Source organism: Struthio camelus, chromosome 5, assembly GCF_040807025.1.
Source record: "Struthio camelus isolate bStrCam1 chromosome 5, bStrCam1.hap1, whole genome shotgun sequence".
NCBI classification, from domain to species: Eukaryota; Metazoa; Chordata; class Aves; order Struthioniformes; family Struthionidae; genus Struthio; species Struthio camelus.
Genome location: NC_090946.1, coordinates 48668313 through 48686633, shown reverse-complemented (window position 1 = coordinate 48686633; position 18321 = coordinate 48668313). Strand labels below are relative to the sequence as shown.

The window sequence follows — 18321 nt, the reverse complement described above, 5'->3', positions numbered from 1 at the left end:
CTTGCATTGGGAGTGTAAGCTACATAGGTCTTTAATTTCACCATCAAGTTGCTTTTAGGATTCTTTATGTAGAGACTATGTTTTCAAAGGAAAGCTGCCCCTGAATGGACATCACTGGAGGCCTCTGAGCAACTGTAACGTCCAAGAGGTCTTGCCTTCAATTTGGATCTTCAGGTTCAAGGAAGCCATTGCTCTGTGAATGTGGGTTGAACTCAGCTTAAGGCTTATTATTAAGTGGTCTCAGGTTTCTAGCAGAATGCCTCATATATTCACTGCTACTGAGAAACAATGAAAGGCAAGTGAGACTGAGAACAAACGTAAGGGAAAGAACAGTGATTAAAAAAAAGCAAAATGGAAAAAAAAAACCTGGTATGTAGCCTGCATGTCTTATCATAATTCCCTGGCACAGTTCAGAGCCATCTGTCCCTTAGATCCATGTATGATGTCTCTAAACAATTGTTTTTCACTTTGCTCAGCCCATTAGTCTGAAAGTTCAAAAAGTCAGAGTCTGTTTTCCTCTGAAGGAAATTCTGAACTTTGCCAATGAAACTCTCATTGTTTAGCCAACTGATAGAAATGCTTTCCTGGCAATATTTTTTAAACAGCTAGTGTGGAAGGGCTATCAGAAGACACCAGCCTCCTTATTCCTCAACCATCAACTTTAGTTCCTGCAGTAATGTTCTTTATAAAACAAAATAAAACTTCTACCATTCAGAACCAATATTTTAGTTCCATTATCAAGAACAAAACATAATGCACAGGTACATGACAATAAATATTCTTCTCTTCTTATCACTTTACTAAGCAAATTGAGAAGACTTCCTGTTACCTCACCTCAAGAAAGAGGCTAGGTAAAGCAAAAATCTCTCCCAGTGACAACTGCCTTAGGTACAAATGCATCTTCATGCCTCATCTTCCTTTGCCACACCTCCAGACCTAGAATATCTAGTCAACTATCTTTATTTATTATGAATACTTTGAAGTACTGTTTACATAATTTCAGGATGTCTTTTGTTAATCTTCTCTTAGACATGAATATATCACCTGAACCATTAGAGGATGGGTTATCTGAATAGACTGGACAACCAAGTCACAAAACATGGTGTTTTAAATTGCATATGATTTCAATTAAGAAGAGTGCAGAAGCACTTATTTCCTAAAACTGGCATGATGTTACGCGACCCAGAAAATCTATTGCAGCATTAGCCTTTGTGCCTCATATTGAAAGGTGTGCAAATGTTCCCCAATGAAATTTAATGGGAGCCGCACAAGGAAAGATGTGAGTCTCAACATTTATCTTTACACACATGGAACCACCTTGATCTGTTTTACTCTTGGTGAAAAAAAAAAAAGGTAGTGTCTATTTCACAGGATAGGATAGGAAGTAAGAGTCAGTGTGATGGATGGTGGGAAGAAATAGAGGGCAAGAGGGAAGAAATATGAGAGTTAGGTACTGATCTCCAAGATGAAGCCTAGTCTACTGTCAGAATCTGTATAAATAGCTTATTAATAACAGCAGTGATGTATTGGCATTAGCGTGACAGTAGAAGTATACTCAATTTGAAAAAATTTGAGTTATATTGTGTTGCCAGAAACAAGCCATCCGTGGAGGGTACAGTTTATATTTGTTAGATATGAACAGGCTACACCTATCTTCAAGTACAAATCAGTTCCTGCGAAAATATTCATTTGCCTTAAGGAATTTACCCAAGAGATCTTACTGCAGTAACCTCTACCATCTCTATCAAATCTGCCACATTCACTCACTAGGAGCATGTCTGCACTTCAGTGTGGTAAATAAATCCAAATAAGCTTTAACCTAGCAATAATTTAACTGCAAAACCTTGAAGTTAATTCTTTAACTAACCTGATTCAATGAATGAGATAAACCCTGCTTTCTGTCTCAGCATGGGGGAATAAAAGGGTTATAAGGCAAAATTCTTCCTTTAATGTTCTATAAAACACCATGTTCACGTCGTTGTTGAAACTACCAACATTTAGGAATAACATTCTATTCTTCCCTCAGTTCTCTTCCCACTTAATCTGTCTGCCCCAACAGGCAGCTCGGTTTCCATCTTGGACTGATGATCCATATGGAAAATGGAAGATCAAAATCATTCGGTGAGGTGATTTTGAGGAGGGGATTTTCTGTTTTTTTCTCTGAGAAGAACCCTCTACAAAGTCATTTCCTTGGTGCTCCTTCCATCTTGTCCTTGCTGACAAGAGAATGAATTCAGGGAAGAATGCAAAACCAGAAATATCTCTGCAGTACATCCTGGACATAAATTCAACATCTTGCTGCTAAAATCTGTCACTGTCAGTGCCAGTACAACCAACGTCTCTTGGGAAACAATCATCTGGTTTATAGTTCCATTTGTAGATTTCTTTGTGATGTTTAGGAGCTGCTTCATTCACTGCTGCAAGTCTTGCTTCATTTAGGCACACAAGTCTTTTCTCTGCTTACTTTCAGTAAAAGAGGGAGTTCTTTAATCTCTTATTTCTTTTCCAAATAAAGTTAGTACTGAGCACTACCTGTTGGATCTGGGCTTTTCAGATTTCTAAGGTTATTATTAATTTGATTTGCTACTCAACAACATATTGCACGACAGCTATGGAAATGGCTTCTCTACCTGTGGATTGTGCCTCTGAGAAAAAAGAATTCAGAGAACAGAGTCAAGTGGAATATCGCAAAGGAGCAACGGATTGTAGTCTTTCCTCAGGGCTCACTGTTTGTACAATGATGTGTGGTGTCAGAAGTATATATAGTTTTCATGCAGGTCCAAACAGTTTGGAAGGTTGGGGTGGCAAATACAATTTTTCTAGTTTCAGCCTCATTCTGTTTGGCCTTGCATAAAAAGCTAACCTTATAGCACAGTCTTGGATAAGACTTGTTCTATGCATAAGGCGGAAGCTGCCAACGCTTATGTATAGGGCTGTGTTGGGGGAAGAACTTCCATAATGTAAGGCCTGGAGTGCTTATTACCCTCTGAGTTGAAATCGGATGTTACTCCCTGAGGCACAGGTCAGCACGTCCGTCACGCATCGACGAGACCGTCTGCTCCTCTCAGTTGGAGAGGGATGTTATTTTCTTAAGGAGCAGGATGTTATTCCTAGAGGTCTGCCCCTTGGTAAGGTCAAGAGTAATATTTTATGGTTAATGTTTATGATTAATTTTGGCTGTGGCCTTTCCTTTCAGAATTTCTATGGTGTCAGTTCAAGCTGGTAAGGGGGAAGCTTGACAAGGTTAAGGCGTGAACCATATACTCACTTTTCCTTCCAAAATAAATACTACAACAACAATCCACATGGGAACCAAGCAGTACATTCCTAAATCAAACCAGAAGATGCACACAGGGAAAACTAAAACAGTAGGATCCAAGAGGGTGTTTTTTTGCCTCTTTTTTTAATCCAAAGGATACATTTTCAGAAGAATGCCTTGGGAATTAGCTCAGCACAATCCCAGGAGCAAAAAGGGCAGTTTGGCATCAGATTTCTTGTGCTCACATTGCTTAAAAATTAATATTGCCTCTGCCCTTTTTCTTTCAAAAAAATGTGTGCTAAAGTAAGGTGAATGATTCTCAGCTGTTCAGCGCTGCTTAAAAGAAAAGACAAACTAGAATCACTGTGTGATGCAAGTTTATTTTGAACCCACTTTAATCTTGCTTTTGGAAAAAATCCAAATTTTCTGTCTAGCTTTGAATAGGATCTTCATATTCACATGCAAGTTGTTCTGTTTTTAAGAATCTTAACTCTTCTCTCAGTTTCTGAGGACTCTTGATTTCCCTTCACATTTTTCTTAATGTAATTGTTTCACAATAGACTCACAGATGGATTTGGTTTGATATTTTAGAAGATACTTAAGACCAGAAGAAATGGGGCCTTTCTTTTAAAAGCTTAAGGTGCTTTTTCTATTGTTAGGACACAGTGTATGGTCCCATAATTTGCTTTCTGTGGCAGTATCATCAAATGGAGAGGAATGAGTAGAAAGAAGATGTATTTTCGTGATATCGTTATAATTGCCCACAATATGTTATTGTATAAGCAATAAAGATGACATATTTCAGAAGTGTGTGTATGAAGAAGTCTCAGAAATCCTTCTTGGATCGGCATCATCATTTTGGAGTTATGGAATGTATATCATAAAGCAAATAAAAAAAGATCATTGTAGGAGAGATGCTGATGACGACTGTAAATCACTGTAAATCAGGAAACAAGAACGTTCACATGGCTAAACACATCCTTTCTCTCGCGCTCGCTCGCTCTCTCTCTCCCTCTAACTCTTGCCTCTTATTTACTAGTAGGAACTGATTTCTGTAGTCAGAGAATACCTTTCACATTGTGCTTTCCTTTAAGATTCTAAGATGCTTATTAAATCTTTCAAATCAAAATTACTGAACTCCAGACTCTAAGAGGAATAATGCATTGGGAATTCATACACCTCAGACATCTGGGGAAGCTGGATAAACGTACATGAAAGTAGCAGAAAGAGGAAGACACTAAAACAGGGAGGCAGAAAGAGGAAGACTGAAAAAATTACAAACAGGAAACAACACAAAAAAGGAAAGGAGAGAAAAGTTGCGTAACACACTGAGATTGAAGAAATTATACCCCACCCACTCCTTGCCCTCTTTTTAAGATGCTGCACAAGGTTTTCATGATGGCTCAGCATGCCTAAAGAAGTTTCACTCAGAAACAGTAAGTTATAAAACTTAAATCACCACTCTCTGCTTTTGAGCCTGTCTTCAGCTGCAATCTGTAGGCTGCAGAGCTTTAGCGTATCTTGTCAAAGATACACAGGAAGTACTAACTTGAAAATCCTAACTTTTCTTAAGTGTGCGGGAATTGTCTATGTAACAACTGACAGCATTACTTCCAGCAGTAGCCAATACCTCATACAACCTAAATGGAAACAAGAAACTTCTGAAGCCCATACACCTCTTCATTCACTGTCTTACAGAAAAGATGTGAACATTTATGAAAATATCACAGTTCATTTGCAAGATGCAAAAAGCTAGAGCAAATAAACAAAATCAAATGAAACAGTCATGGAAAAAGCAAAACCAAGACCTGCAAAATAGAATGTACTTTTTTTCACCTTCCCCAAAAATACAGCATGAAGTGAAAGGCACGTATCCTATTTAGCTGTCTTTGTGGCTTGCACTTTTTGCATCTGGAATCCCTTGGTCTGTTGACTTTCAGTACTGGCACTCTGAAGACCAGCAATTGCTTTGTTTGACTTAGTGTATTTATCAATATTTGCACTGTTAATTTTATTATTTTGCAAAGCACCTTGGGATGTGCCTCATGAAAAAAAACTGCACATAGAACTCACCAGTCTGCTTTGATTACAGTTGTCTCAGAAGTAAACCTCAAATGCCACTGTCATCAGTTCATTTACTTTTAAATTATTTCAATAACCACTACAGTATTCCAATTATTAATATAATATTTATTTTGTTCCAACTATCCTTTCTTGAAATAATGGGTGTATGAAATTTTTACTGTATATTCTAGATCCCTGTAGGTTAATTTCTTTTGTCATATAAATAGTATGTAAGTATAGCTTGTATAAGATATATATAATATACCTATTTATTTATTTCTAACTATATTCACATGCACATATATAATAAAAATAAGTTACAAAGAGGTGCATGGTTTTATCTACAATTTTAACCCCCATAGATAAATGGTTGTAATATTTACAGGTCTACATTTATACAATTGAATTGTATAAATCTCATCTGCCTATTAACTAGAAGCAGACAATTGGTATTACAGTATTTAACAGTAGTGCAACAGAAATTCAATCTGTAGTTAAGAAATATCACTTTTCAGTAATGCTAGAGCTGAAATATACAAACAATTAAACAATGAAGATTTCTAGAGCATATAAAACAAGGTTTATATCAGATGAGAGCTTTGAACATTTGAAACAGTAGCCTTTATTTTAGAACTTTAGGGTCAGGGGACTTCTGTTCAACCTGGGTGTTATTATGTAGGTTTATTCTTGCAAATTCACTTCGTCTGATGTATTTGCTTCCCTGCATATTTCACCTTCAGGATAACTGGCTCAGCACTACAGCAAATACTGCTGTTTGGCTAGATCGTGTGATGTGCTGAAAGATTCCTGGATTCCATGAGGCATAAGGCCAATTCAAGAATTTTAGGACTCCGGCATTACTTTTAGGCTGGAGGGCCAAATTTAGGTGCTGGCTGAGCACTAGATCGGCGTTCTGAACTACTGGTCATGTAGATCAGCAGTCCTGTCATTGATTTCTTGGCAAAGCACTCATTAATATCAGTAGGATTCCAAGCAAAAAAAGCTTGTCACATCCATCTGCTTAGTAGTATACCACTTCATTGTGTTAGAAAAAATAAGCAATAAATAATAAGAGAATGACCAAGAGAGCAAGTGTCTCTCTAAAATAGATTACTCTGGCTTAGGTCATTTTAGTTAGGATGACCTAACTCTTTACATATGCGTTAATAGTTCCGTGACCATCTAGGCATTTCAAACAAGCATGCTCATTGTTGTGGCATTTAAGTATGCATCGTGTCTTCCCAATAGCTATCTCTACCTTTCTCTTCTACAGAAAAGTGATTGTAAACAGTTCTTCACTTCTAGTTAATGTCTAAATCTTGGCTATTATTTCTATTTGACATCTCCTACCTATTTACATAGCTGAAATCCTTGTTCAGGCTCTTGTCCATTCCAGTCTTAATTAATACGATATTCTCTTCTGCAATGAGAAAGGCAATTTTGCCCGGCTTAGAATGCTGTTGTAAAGGCAATTTCCCAAGGCATTGTTTTGATCATGTAACTGTAGATGTGTTCAGTATCTCCACTGACACCCTCTTTTGAGTAGATTGTCATGATTTTCAAGGTTCTTCATAGCTTATCTTTGCCTTGCTAATCATTTCTTCCTCTCTATTTAGAGATGATTCCAACCTCTGATTGGCTAAGGATAACAATTTTCAAACAAGCATACTAATGCTATTCTCAGAAACATCTACAAAAGAATCAAATTCTATTTTAAATTTCTGTGATGCCAACAAAAAACTTGATGCTGTTCAGCGTATATAGCAGTCTTCAGACAGTTGCCTACCATGCTGACCAAGATGCTTTCAGTTTCTGTACTCCCTCAATGGTCAGTTGCTATTATTTTATACTTAACATGTAAACATTTTCTGTTCCAACTTTACAGAAAATGCAAGAAAGATCCCTAATGGTCCACAGTAATGTTTCCCAGTCTCTCAGTCTAGGGTAACACAACTAACACTAAAATATAGAGAAAATGATAATGTTATGTACAGATTTTTTTTCCTTAGAAAATGAAGCTCAAATATTAGACAGGAAAGATACATACTTTTGAGATACTATTTTATCTATTCATTTGATATTATGTCATGGGTTATTAAAAGTCATTTAAGAGTTTTTCAATATCATATAATTGGAAATGTCATAGGTTGCCAAAAGTAGCATCAGAACTAAAGGAAATCTACATCCACAGCAGTGTGTGCAAACTGTTTGAGACACAAACAAAATCAACATTTATTAAAATACCTTCAACAAATTTATATTTGCAAGCCACATATTTTAATTCTTTGCAGCTTTCCAGAACAGACTCTTTTTAACAAGCACACTGGAACTGGAATATTAGCTGTATCAGTGAAGCAGAGTAAGTAAAACATGTCACCTAGACAGAATTATCTAAGCAGAGAAACCTACAGTATCTAAACAATATATTTTACATACAAAAATACAATTGATAAGATGAACAAAAGTACTGAGGAGGAAAATACAGGTTTTTATTTACAGAGAATGGCTCCATAAGAATTTAGTTTAAAAATAAATACTCCATTCCATTACTTTTTACAAAGTTAATCATATGCACATCTTGTTTTTTGAGAAAATTAAACTTTCAGACATACAGTAGAAACACACACACACACACACACACACACACACACACATATATATATAAAATATATATTATTATTACAATGTGAAGGGGGAAAAAGCATCTCCATCTAATTAGCTTATTCTTTTTGGACATTTATAACATATTTAGTCAAGAACTACCCAAAGGAGTTTGATTCCTGAAAATAAAATACTAAATCATACTAATATTCCATTATTTATGCCATACATTTTGTGGGATGAGGAGTGCAAACTTGAGCCCAATTCAAATGACAGCAAATATATTACTGTTGAGTGTATGTGGTAACATTTAGACAAAACTTTGATTTTATTCAAGCAAACCTGATACAGACATGAGAGACTAAGCCCTGTTAAGTCTGTGAAACTTGCTAGGTACACACAGAATATTAATAGCACTTCTAAAGAATATGCCATTTTGCTACATCTTCAAAGAAAAGTCAAACGGCCAAAGAGGCCCATATTTTGATGGTTTTGAGTCATATGGAGAGAAGAGAGGAAAGAGTACCAACAACAATAATGTTCAACAGTACAACTATTCAACTCAAATGATTGGAAAGGAAAACAAAAAACATTTTCAAAATATCTAAATAAAAGTTGAAAATCATACTGAATCCTACTAAAAACATTTTCTGGAGGCCAACGCATTCCTCCCAAAATAATCTTTCTCAGTTTTTCCTTCCTGTAACATTTGAACATGGCTAAGCTTTTAGCTTTATACTTCAGAGAGTAATAGCTGAGTGTTATTGTATACAAAATGACAGGGTACATTTTCAAAATCAAAAAGTACAAGTTGAAATCACCTTTTCAAAGCAATCTGGGCATTTAGAAGCCTAAGCCCTACTGAATGGTTCCAATGTGCCTAAATTACTTTTGAAAACTAGATGTAGCCTTCCTGTGTTGCCCCATATGATATTAAAATTTTACTAATTCTACTCCCACATGTATATGGCTCTCTTGCAATTTTTTTTGGACAGGGCAGCTTTTGTTCTTGAGGCTGATATACCTGAAAAATGGAGTGTCATTATAATTAATATATATTTAGGAAAGTTATACCAATAATTCTGTTTCCCATGGGCAACTTACTGCCAGTTATCATGAGAATTATTCTTTTTTTCTCCCGAATTCCCCGTTGCCCCTATGCCAGATGGTACGTTGGATAGTGAAAGTATAACAAATAAATAAGAAGCAGAAAAAAAGATATTTCATACTCCACCTGTTCTGTCAGTCATCACCACTGAGAGTTGCACAACATCAAACCCCAAATCCCCCTCTTCCCCGTTTCATTGCCAATGAAATAATATAAAGTTCATTGTTTAGCAGCTCGTTGGACTCAACTGCTCCAAGGACTTTTTTTTTCCTTTTGAATTATGACTCTTTTTGGTGTTGAAAAATATGCCAACTGTAGCCGGAGAAATACATTCAGCCTAGCAACAAAGAAATTTAATTTAAGTATTTGTTCTTCAGGAATGTTCGCTATTCACACTTGAAAGAGGCATTTTACAGGGTACCAATTTGGCTGGGCAGTCACAGCTTTGCTGAGGGCTCCTACAAGGAAACAGTACTTTTAGCAAGTCTCCATATCCATCTCACAGTTCATGAGCTTCCTCTTCCTTTGCAACAGGAATCAGTGACAATTGAAAATCAGTGCAATATGACAAGAATTCATTTCATTGACATGTCTTCTCTGACCTTGACACCTGAAAATCTGTTCAATCTCCCTCTCGAGTCTCTCTCTTTTTCAAGCTATACGCAGATAAATCTGTACTGTTCAGGTTATAGTAGCTAGCAGCAGGACCTGTTGAGTATGCACAGAGTTTGAATCTTTTACCTAACAGTCAAGCCTCTTTAGATGCTTGTCCAAGACAAGCTGGCTTGATTATGTGATATAATCGCTTATTTAAAACAAATAAAAAAACCCCCAACCCTTCAACAGGAAGTGAGGACTTCTTAAAATGAAAATCCTTTAGGAAGAAATAGTGACTTTTATATCACTTTCAAGGCACTTTTTCCCAGCCTTTTAGCTTTCAGGTATGTTACAGAGTCTCTTTACTTGGCGCCTAGATAGGTCATGGAAAATACGTATAAAATATAATGTCAGAAGACTTGATTCTTATGTCTTTTGACAAGATATAATTCTCATATCACAGACATTTTTGGTCTCAAAGAGAGCAAAGCCTCGATTACATAACTAAATGCTCAAGTTCTGTCTCTCACAGAGACAGCCTTTCTTTATTCAAATTCTAAGGAAGAGAAATGCATGGTAACATTGTATTGGTTGCCTAATTATTTGAAACTGAGCTGTGGTCAGCTTAGGTGAATTAGCGAAGTTCAACTCATGCTCAGTAAAGTCTGAGTAAATCTTCATTGTGTCTTGGAAGCTAAACGACCTCTCCTCACCCAGTAGTTGAGCTTTTCTTTTTTGACCTTTAGCAACCAGTTTTGCAAGTATGTGCGTTTATTGTTGATAAAAGAAAGACAGTGGGGAACTCTATGAACTGCTGAGAAAAAATGATGACAGGGCAGGAGCTCCTCATGCTAGTTTGCTGAATTTGAACATTATGGGGAACCTTTAAGGCAGGAGATTCATACCTGAACCCTCTAATTTCTTCACAGCCATTCTAAAACACACTGGACTGTAACATAAAGTGAATGACTGGAATGAATAAAGGAATCAGAAAAAGTACTTTTTTCCCACAAAGAATGAAAAAACGAGTTTTATTCCTTCAGCCTTCTGTCAGATATAAAAGAAATACAGAACTGTGATCCTGTTCCATTTTGATTCATCATCAAATGGTATCTTTCCCCCTAAAACCTAGAAAATATCTAGGTCACAAAAACATACACTAATACAGAAGCAAAAAGTACAGGAAGTATAAGACGAAGAATATGGCCTTTATCCAGTTTTTAGTGAATAACATCAATACATTCATTAAACGATTTTACAACTGACTGAAAAATAAGCAGTATGTACTATAAAATATTTGTATTTATTCGCTGACTGTGGATGTTCCAGACAACAGGAGATGGCACTGTCTCCTGTGATCTCTACATAGTTACTGCAGTTTCTACAACATGCTATCTGCGGATAGTTACTTATGACAAGTCTTTGTCCAAGTATAATGGAATATATTTACAGCATGTCAAAGGAGAAGATAAAAAAAAAAACAGTACTATATGCTTGATCTATCTGGGAGAAGCCAGGGAGAGAACGTATTATTGGAATTCTTCTAATGAGCAATTCACATTTCACAAAAAAGACTGACAAAAATCATCTTGTTGCAGATTCCTAAGAACATTTAATTAACACCATCAATCAGTGCACAGGCACTACAGTTCCTCTTTCTTGAACAAATCTTTTAAAGTCCCTTGAGCTTAACCTGTAAGGATGCTGTATGTCAGAGCGAATACGCTACATGAATCTCAAACTGTGTCAGTACGCTTCAGGAATCTTTGTTTCTCAAATAAATGACAGTTTAATGGGTATGAGAACACAAAACTCCCCATCTTCAGGATTATATTCTGCCCCAGCTAACTTGTAACTGCAGTGAAGACACTAGCTACCAGTAATGACAGAATCTGGCCCTAAACTACAACTACTAGTTTATGATTACACAAGGCTCAGAACCCAGATGTTGTAGCAGCTAAATTACTTCTTACCTCAATGAAAATACTAGGGTTACTGGCAGGGCACTACTGGGAAACTTGAAATGCAATGGCCTGTCTGCACCTTGTTAATGGATCTTTCTTTTAACAGTTTTCATTGTAGTCAGCTTTTCAGTGAACACAGCACAGTAAAACTGTATGAAAATATAAAGGCTCCTGTTCAGATTAAATTATCCTATGAGCAATAAAAACATAGGCACAGAATGCAGTTGCTATAAGAATGCAGAATTTCTGAAATATACAGAGTCTAATTAAAAGGTACAAACAATTACTATGCAGTATTTCTGCTATTTCAAAAGATTCTGCTAGTTGGTACTTTAATCTGGAGATATAACTTATGATATAACTTCTCTTCCCTCTTTGACAACGTACAGTCCTGACTGTATTTTCCAAAGTCTCCATTCCAAGAGTCCCTGGGGCAACTGTGGCCCAGGGAATCCAAGTGCAGTGTAACACCACAGAAACCATGCTGTAAGGAATCAATGGCTAATGGCAAAGATTCCATGCAAACAGCCTTGTCCTTGCGTCTCCAAAAACTTCCAGAGCTCCAATATTTACCTTGTAGGGTGAAATTCATCCACCTTGAACAAAGCTTGCATAACTGGACCTTCCGCAGGGCACTAAGCAGAGCTTAGTGGTGGAAATAATTCCTTCTCAAAAATCACAGGACGACTGAGGTGTTGCAACGCAACCTGTATCTAGACCTAAGGTGAGAACAGTAGTACCGATGTTTCGGAGCAGTAAAGAAACCTTTTCCTTTCCCTGTGTTGGCTTGTTTTTACATGGCAGGTAGCTTTTTATTACATTCCAAGAATGCACACACTTTTGGAAGCAGGTCTAGACAAACCTATGTGGTAAGAGTAAACAGGACAGTATACAAGACCCCCGTAGCAGACAAGCATTTTTAAAGCTAGTTAAAAATATGTGAGATCATTTTTTATGGAAAAAGCTTTTCATAAAACTAGTTTAAAATGGTTCATTAGACACTCTAGAGACATCTTTTTATAGCAAAAATGTACAATTTTCTCCAGTGCTGTTTTCCCCTCAAAAATTGAAAATGCTACACAGTATATGTGTACCACATTTTCACTAAGTGAAAAAAACTAATAATTTTAGTAATGTTTCCAAGAAGCAGATTTTTGAAAATTAAAAAAAACTGCAAAAGAAAAAAAAGAGAGAAAATAAATATTGGTCATTCAAGCATTTTGAACAAAAATTGCAAAAATAATTACTTTTGAACAGCTCTATCAATTTTGCTTGCATGTTTTGAACTTCAGATCTCTGATATAATTGTACAAAATTGTCACAGTTCAAACCCTATTGTGCGGTGCAAAAGTCTGGTTATGATATTAGCAGGCCATATCTAACAATTCACCAACAGGACAAACCATTCAATAAATTTTGCTTCACATTAGCCATAGCCATGGTAAATGACTTGGCATATGCTCAAAATCTTCAATCGATGCTAGGAAACCAGGTTTCTGTGTAGAATCACATTGTGAAATCTGACATGCCAGTTTTCTCAGAGCTAGCTTGGGGGTCTCCAAAACAGCGTCGTATTCTTCAGCATATAAATTCGGCATGTTGTAGCACAAGATGCAATAGACAGATATTAATCAATTAATAATTTGAAATACAAATACATTTACGTTTAACATTTCAGAATAATTTCTTGCATTATGTTCTACACCACACTATTTGTGACATTTTAAATTTAAAATCACAACAAAATGCTCATCTTGCTTGGATAAGAATTTTTCAGCAATCATTATTTTATTAGAGTTTTTTAGAGCTTTATAGAAACTGATCTAAAATGACATACTTTCAGATTTTCATGCCTGGAGGGATCATGTGAACTGGTAAGTCAGAGGATATAGAATGCCATTTAGGTACATCTCAACTGAGTCCAATAAGCTGTATTAGACACAAACCTTTCAGAAAGCTCTTCTATCCTGATTTGAAAGCATCACAACTGGGAAATCCACAACTACCTTTGTGAACATCTTCCAGTGGTTAACCAACATCATTACTAATAGTTTGGAATTTATTCTTATTTTTAATTTGTCTGGTTTTAATTTTCAGACTTTTTTGTGTGGTATTTTTCCTTGCTGGCTCAAGGAGCCATTTAGTTCCTAATATTTTCTTTCTTTGAAGCAACTTATTCACTATAATCAAGCTACCTTTTCCTTTTCCTTATTATTTATTTTCCTTACATTTATATGCAAATAGGTAGGCTTATCTTCAAAAGAAGAACGCCAAAGAGAACTTTCCAGACTGCAAATCCTGAAACCCACTAACAGGCACTAATGAATTCCAAAGAAGTGAAAAAAAAGGAACAAAAAACTGAGATCCATAACAAAATTGAACAAGATCCAGACAAGGCCAAGAATGAATAAAAACAAAGGTGGATGTGATCTTCTAAAATTATAAGCTTAGACTGGTACCTAAAACACAGATTATGGAGTTAGACTTTCAAAAACACAGCAATGATGTAATGAGATGAATATTTCTAACTTGTTTGGGTATTTCTGCAATTCCTCACCCACACAAGATTAAGGCATTCATTTCTAAGATATTGACCTAAAGCAAAGAAGAAATGATATTACTGAGTAAATATAGAGTCTCTTTCACTGTTCTCAGTATTCATCCACTAGGAAAGATATTTAAGGATAAGAAAAAAATTGCTATTGATTTACTGCAAAATCAAGACAATAAGCACACTGTGCAGCAAATAGACAACAAAACATTTCTTGCACGTTCCATGTAAGACTTTTAGCTAGACTGATCAGAGATATCCTAGATATTCAAACTTGGTTGGAGGAGATATCCTCAGCAATTCAGAAAGGCTGAAATCCTAAGTAAACTTTATCCTTCAAAAAATTGCTTAAAATGTTCTGTTATTTTTCTGTCTGGTTTCTGAACATTCCAGTCATGGTACTTTAATTTTCCATAGGTACAGAAACTGAAGACCATACAGTTTCTGTTTTGGTGCAAAAAGATTCTAATTTAAATAAATAAATACAACGTTATTCAACTGATAAATTGATAACTCTACAATAAATCACACAGTATAAAACGTTTCCATGGGCTAGTCAAGGCAAATCACCTGGATAATTTTCATAGACTAATAAAAACATCACGAAAATATAATTCATACTGTTAAATATCTCCAAGGTGCTAAAAGATGCTTCATTTTAAAATCAGTAAGTGACAATACTGTAAATAAGTTAAAGAGTGCTTCACAGATTATTAAGACTTATGCTTCTATATTGATTTTTTTTCCTAATAATACATTTTATAAATCAGCAATGTATACCACTTTCCTGGGCAGTAAGTACTTCCTGTGTAATATACTTTTTAAACAATGCTTTGCTTTACAAAAAGCTTTGAAAAGCTTGACAATAATGATAGAGTTAAAAAAAAAAAGTTACATCTATTGTGTACTCACAGAACTAACTTGTGTGTTACAATGAAAATAATGTCTCTAGGCTGTCATCTGATTTTCTGAGACTGCTGAAAAATATACTAAGTTCTCAAAACTGAAAACTGATAGTTCGGAAAAGAATTATAAGTCTGATCAATCAATGCTTTACATCAATAATTTTAATTTTAATCCCTTTTTGTATACATTATTCAACATTTCTAAATGAAAAGTCTATTGGAACTGAAAAATGAAACTTCATATTAAGAAATTCTGAAACGGGATACACCAAAATTTTAAAGCCTTTTTTACATAATATACTTCCAATGAGAATTTTCAAGACCAATCCTTTCTCACAAACACTACTAGTCTTGTTGATTGATTTTTCAAGTAAAAACAGTTCACTGAAAAATTCCCAGTCAACTCAAATGGCAACAAACACCATCTTCATGCTAGGTAGAAAACCATATCAAAGCTGTACTCAAAGACTCATCAGAACTGTCTTGCTTACTGTTATTCTTTGGCTTGCATAAGCATTATTGCTCCTGTTTATCACTAATAATATCGGAAATAAATGTATTTTACCTATTTGGTGGAAGACTGAAAACTTAGATCTTTGGAATTTACTTTTCTTCAATGGGAATACCTAGCAAACTTTTTTTCCCCACAAATGTCCTCACTAATAACAAAAAACAATATTAAACTACAAATTAGTTTATCTTTGCTGGTCTACTATTGACTGCTTTCACATGAATTATACCTACAAATCTCAAGAGTTTCTGTAGCAGCTAGAAATTCCAAAACATACAGGGCAAATTTGATTCCCTTATTTTTATTTATGCAGGAATGACAGACATAATTATTTTAAAAACCTGCAATATATGAAATCTTCAAGTTACATTCATGAATGGGGTCTCCATAACTGCTGTTTTCTTTAGTAAGCATACATTTCTAGTGCTGACTTTACCCTACGTTTCATCGCAGATTCTCTAATTTGCTATGCAGATAACCCAAAATGTTTCTCTCATGTATATTCTTTCTGTCTACTAAAGCAAAGGATTAATGCCTTCTCCCTGCTATCTTTTTGTACTTTTTTGCTTCACCTAATTTCTCTATTGCTCACAAAAATTAGATACCCTTATCAAAAGAAAGGGAATTTCTTCCTTATTAACAGCAATTAGAAGTATGTTTTCTCCAGTTTGTTGTTCCCATTTATAGGCCATTACTGTACTTGTATTTAACTCACTTTTCTGTTTCACCTTAAACTAATTCCTGCTGCAAGACATCTCCTTAAATGCAGTAAAAATCTTCATGTAACAGTGGATATTCTCTAGGTTTTTTCAGGATCTAAATATTACTTTATACGCAATGGTTATAATGTTCTCTGATGACAGAAAGAGTCTCTTATTTCTTCCCTGACACTTAATTCATACAAATCCAGGGAGACAAGAGTGGGCTGCAAAATATGTTTTAGAGTGAGATATTCACTGTTTGAAAGAAAGCTGTCAATAGAATTGAAAACCCGAGATGTAATGATGAATGTATGACTTTAGGGAGATACATTATTGTGTTTCAGTTCAGTGAAAAATGACTAATAAATACATTATTTTATGGAGTTGATGATAGTTTCACTACACAGTGAAATAAAAATATATATTTTTATCATTTTTCTTTTGGAGTTCAGAATGTAGGAAATGTTAGGCCAAAACCATAAAAGTAATGAATCAGTTATGCCTTCACTCATACAACTACAGAATTTGAAGCTATTCCTTTCAAGTGCAAAATATTGTTTCCATTTCAACGTATGACATAAGCTGAGGCTTCTATAAAAATAATTATATTAAAATACAGAATAAATCTATTATTACATTTAATCAGTTTTAGAAAGATGCATCCAATACTTAGACACTATAAAATTACTTAGCATCAATCTATTTTACCCCAGTTACTACTGAAGTAACAAAATATACGGTGTAATAGTCTCTTGTGACCTGAATGGCATATTTCCTATCATCTACACAAAGCCTCTGTAAATAATCTACAGGTTGTTAGTCATTACTTAACTCAGCATCTAAAATTCTGATATTAGCTCTTCCATATTAAAGCATTATGCATAGAGTACTTCAAATAACTATTAAAAATTGATACATTTTAAGCAATGTAAGGAAGAGTAACAGAAAATCATTTAGAATTTGCATGTAAACAACTTCTAAGAGAATTCTCTCTACTGAATGTACAAACCCCTCTGAAGGAACTGAAAAATCTTTAGTGGATTGTCTTGGAACAGATCAGCAAAGCAGAATTCAACATCTAATATAAGGTGCTCCCTGGGGAATGGGCATAATAAAGCATCATGCAAGGTATTAAGTCACACACTCATTATTTTCATGTGTCTTCTTTCAGTTGGTGGTCACACTGGCTTCCTTCTGACGTAGTCTTTCTTTCTGTTGTTTAAGAAAAGAAGAGTTTTATTATCATTCTTTTCTCTAATTTTCCATCTGCTCTCAAGCTGCCAGAAGCATGTGGTCTAGAATACTGAGAAGTACGGAACTAGTCATACCAGATTAGAGTTTTCTTTAAGTCAAAAAAATTAATTCCTGGAGCACTTAAGGAAGGCTTAGAACCAGTTTATTACTTATTACAGAGAAATGGAGTTTACTTTCGCTACAGATTTATCTGCTGCCTGTCCTGCAACTGATATGCTCTTCCAGGAATGGAAATAATACACTGATTCCTTCGTGTACATCTCCTTCCCTTGGTCTCTTGTTCCTATAGTGTGAGATGCTACTATAACTTATGTATCCTGCACACAGACAATAAAAGGTTTTGATCTCCACCCAAAGGGAATGCAGTGTAAATTATTAGTCCTCTTTTTGTGTCCTATCAAAAAAAAATGGGGAAGAGCATGGAATAAAAGGGGAATTTAATCCCTTCTGCCATTATTCACCAGAGCAAACAATTTTTGTAAGGGTTTGAAGAAAACAAAAGGCTTGGACATTGGACAAATTTATACAGTGAGCCCCAATACACTAAACAGCATGAAAAAAAATACAGGAGATTTTAGTGGTGGGGGAAGAAACCAGAAAAGCAGTTCTTGTCATATCTTGATATCTAAATTAGCAGAGCCATGCTTAGCTACAGCTAAACTAAGTTTTATACTTAATTGTTGAACTACTACAGGCATAAGTGTAAAGATTTTTCCTTGGGAAGAATATTAATCTGCTACATTCAAACAGACTAAGCATACTACATCACAGTTCAACAAGAATGAAAAAACATCATAATTCTGAAT

At 35.2% G+C, this 18321-nt stretch overlaps 1 protein-coding gene across 5 annotated transcripts in view; it reads right to left on the bottom strand.

Annotated features, from left to right (window-relative positions):
• Nucleotides 1–10643: 10643 nt before the first annotated feature.
• FMN1 (formin 1) overlaps nt 10644–18321 on the bottom strand; it is a 195357-nt gene continuing 187679 nt past the window's right edge. For all 5 annotated transcript variants that reach the window (XM_009689950.2, XM_009689952.2, XM_009689953.2 and 2 more), the window contains one exon: nt 10644–17473. In XM_009689950.2, coding sequence (XP_009688245.1) covers nt 17429–17473 — 45 coding nt within the window. In that variant the 3' untranslated portion in view covers nt 10644–17428. The remainder of the gene's footprint in view (nt 17474–18321) is intronic.